At 33.4% G+C, this 1,357-nt stretch overlaps 1 protein-coding gene across 2 annotated transcripts in view; it reads right to left on the reverse strand.

Annotated features, from left to right (window-relative positions):
- Positions 1-1,357, reverse strand: part of RB1CC1 (RB1 inducible coiled-coil 1) — a 76,524-nt gene that overhangs the window by 58,774 nt on the left and 16,393 nt on the right. For both annotated transcript variants that reach the window (XM_019632958.1, XM_019632957.1), the window contains exon 7: positions 579-749. In XM_019632958.1, coding sequence (XP_019488503.1) covers positions 579-749 — 171 coding nt within the window. The remainder of the gene's footprint in view (positions 1-578; positions 750-1,357) is intronic.

Here is a 1,357-nt window from a genome sequence, read left to right on the forward strand (position 1 = left end):
ATAAACTCTTGCTATAGGCTGTTTCCCAAGTACTTGCTAGGATGGGTAGAGAGGACAAAGCAGTCATGAACTAAACAAAGTCACTACTGTGAGAGAAAAGGTCAATCCTTCTTTGTAATTCGATCACCTTCTTTTGGTTGTAAATCTGATTTGACAACAGAATTCTTGGAACATTGCATTAAATTAAACCAAAAACCTAAGTATTAGTAAATTCTGTAAGATTTCTATTTTCCTTCTGTCCTTTATAAATTTCATTTATTCTTTTTTTACCCTTTTAGTTTTTTTTAGGGGAGCAGAAGGTGCTCAAATGTTTAGTACGATGATTGCTTTATCATGTCCTTTCAACATGTTTTTTTCCCCAGCTGCTCACAGCATTTTCAGTTGTCATCTAAAATAGCCTCAGCTCAGTTTACCATAGTAAAAACATGCCTTCTTTACTACATAGAAATAGTATACCGCATTAACAATATTCAAGGATGAAGTGTAAACATGGAGCATACGAAATTGATATTGCACATAAAATACTTGTATAGAAAAGCTATTAATTCCTTTTCCTGAGAGAAGTTTGAAATAAGCACCTGAGCAAGTTCTTTCTGCTCATTCACCAGCCGGCCACAGCTAGCAATCATCTGATCCAGAGCATACAGCCGATCTTCAAGTCCTTTAATGGCTTTCATATTCTGATTATCAAGTTTGGCAATGGTTTGACGGCATTCTACTATAAATGGTCGAATAATCCTTGGATCGAGCTAAATGACAAGGACACACACATGAATAAATTTTCAAATAGTTTAAAATGTATTTCATACTATTTTGATAACAGCTTCAGAGAAAAATGTAGAAAAGCAAAAAAGTATGGGATACCTAAGTTATCTTTTCACAAGAAGGTAAAAAACAGGACCATTATGTTCATAAAACAATTATTAGTGATTATATTGGAATATGTAATTTGGAATACAGTTCCAGGAATTACACCTGTCAATCAATGTCACAAATTATTCAGTTCTCAATATCCCAAAGAAAGTGTTATTTTCAAGGTCTTACAAAGTAAAGCAGAGTTAAAAATGAAAACACATTCTTTGGTCATTAACTGTCATATCAATCCAACTTCCCTCAAAAACATAACATCTTCAACTTAACCTCCCTCCTGAAGATATCTTTATCTTTGGTCTCTATCTCCTCAGGAAATATGATCAACTACTTTCCTCTTTCCATTGAAAAAATACTTCAAACTAGCAGTCTTTTTGTATATACTCTCCATAAAAACGATTCAGCCAAAGACCACCAATGACCTCGTTTCACTTGAGGCTTTTATACATTTAGCATTGAAGACAATTTTTTCCAAATTTTAGAAGTT

This window comes from Hipposideros armiger, unplaced genomic scaffold, assembly GCF_001890085.2.
Source record: "Hipposideros armiger isolate ML-2016 unplaced genomic scaffold, ASM189008v1 scaffold_1204, whole genome shotgun sequence".
NCBI lineage: Eukaryota > Metazoa > Chordata > Mammalia > Chiroptera > Hipposideridae > Hipposideros > Hipposideros armiger.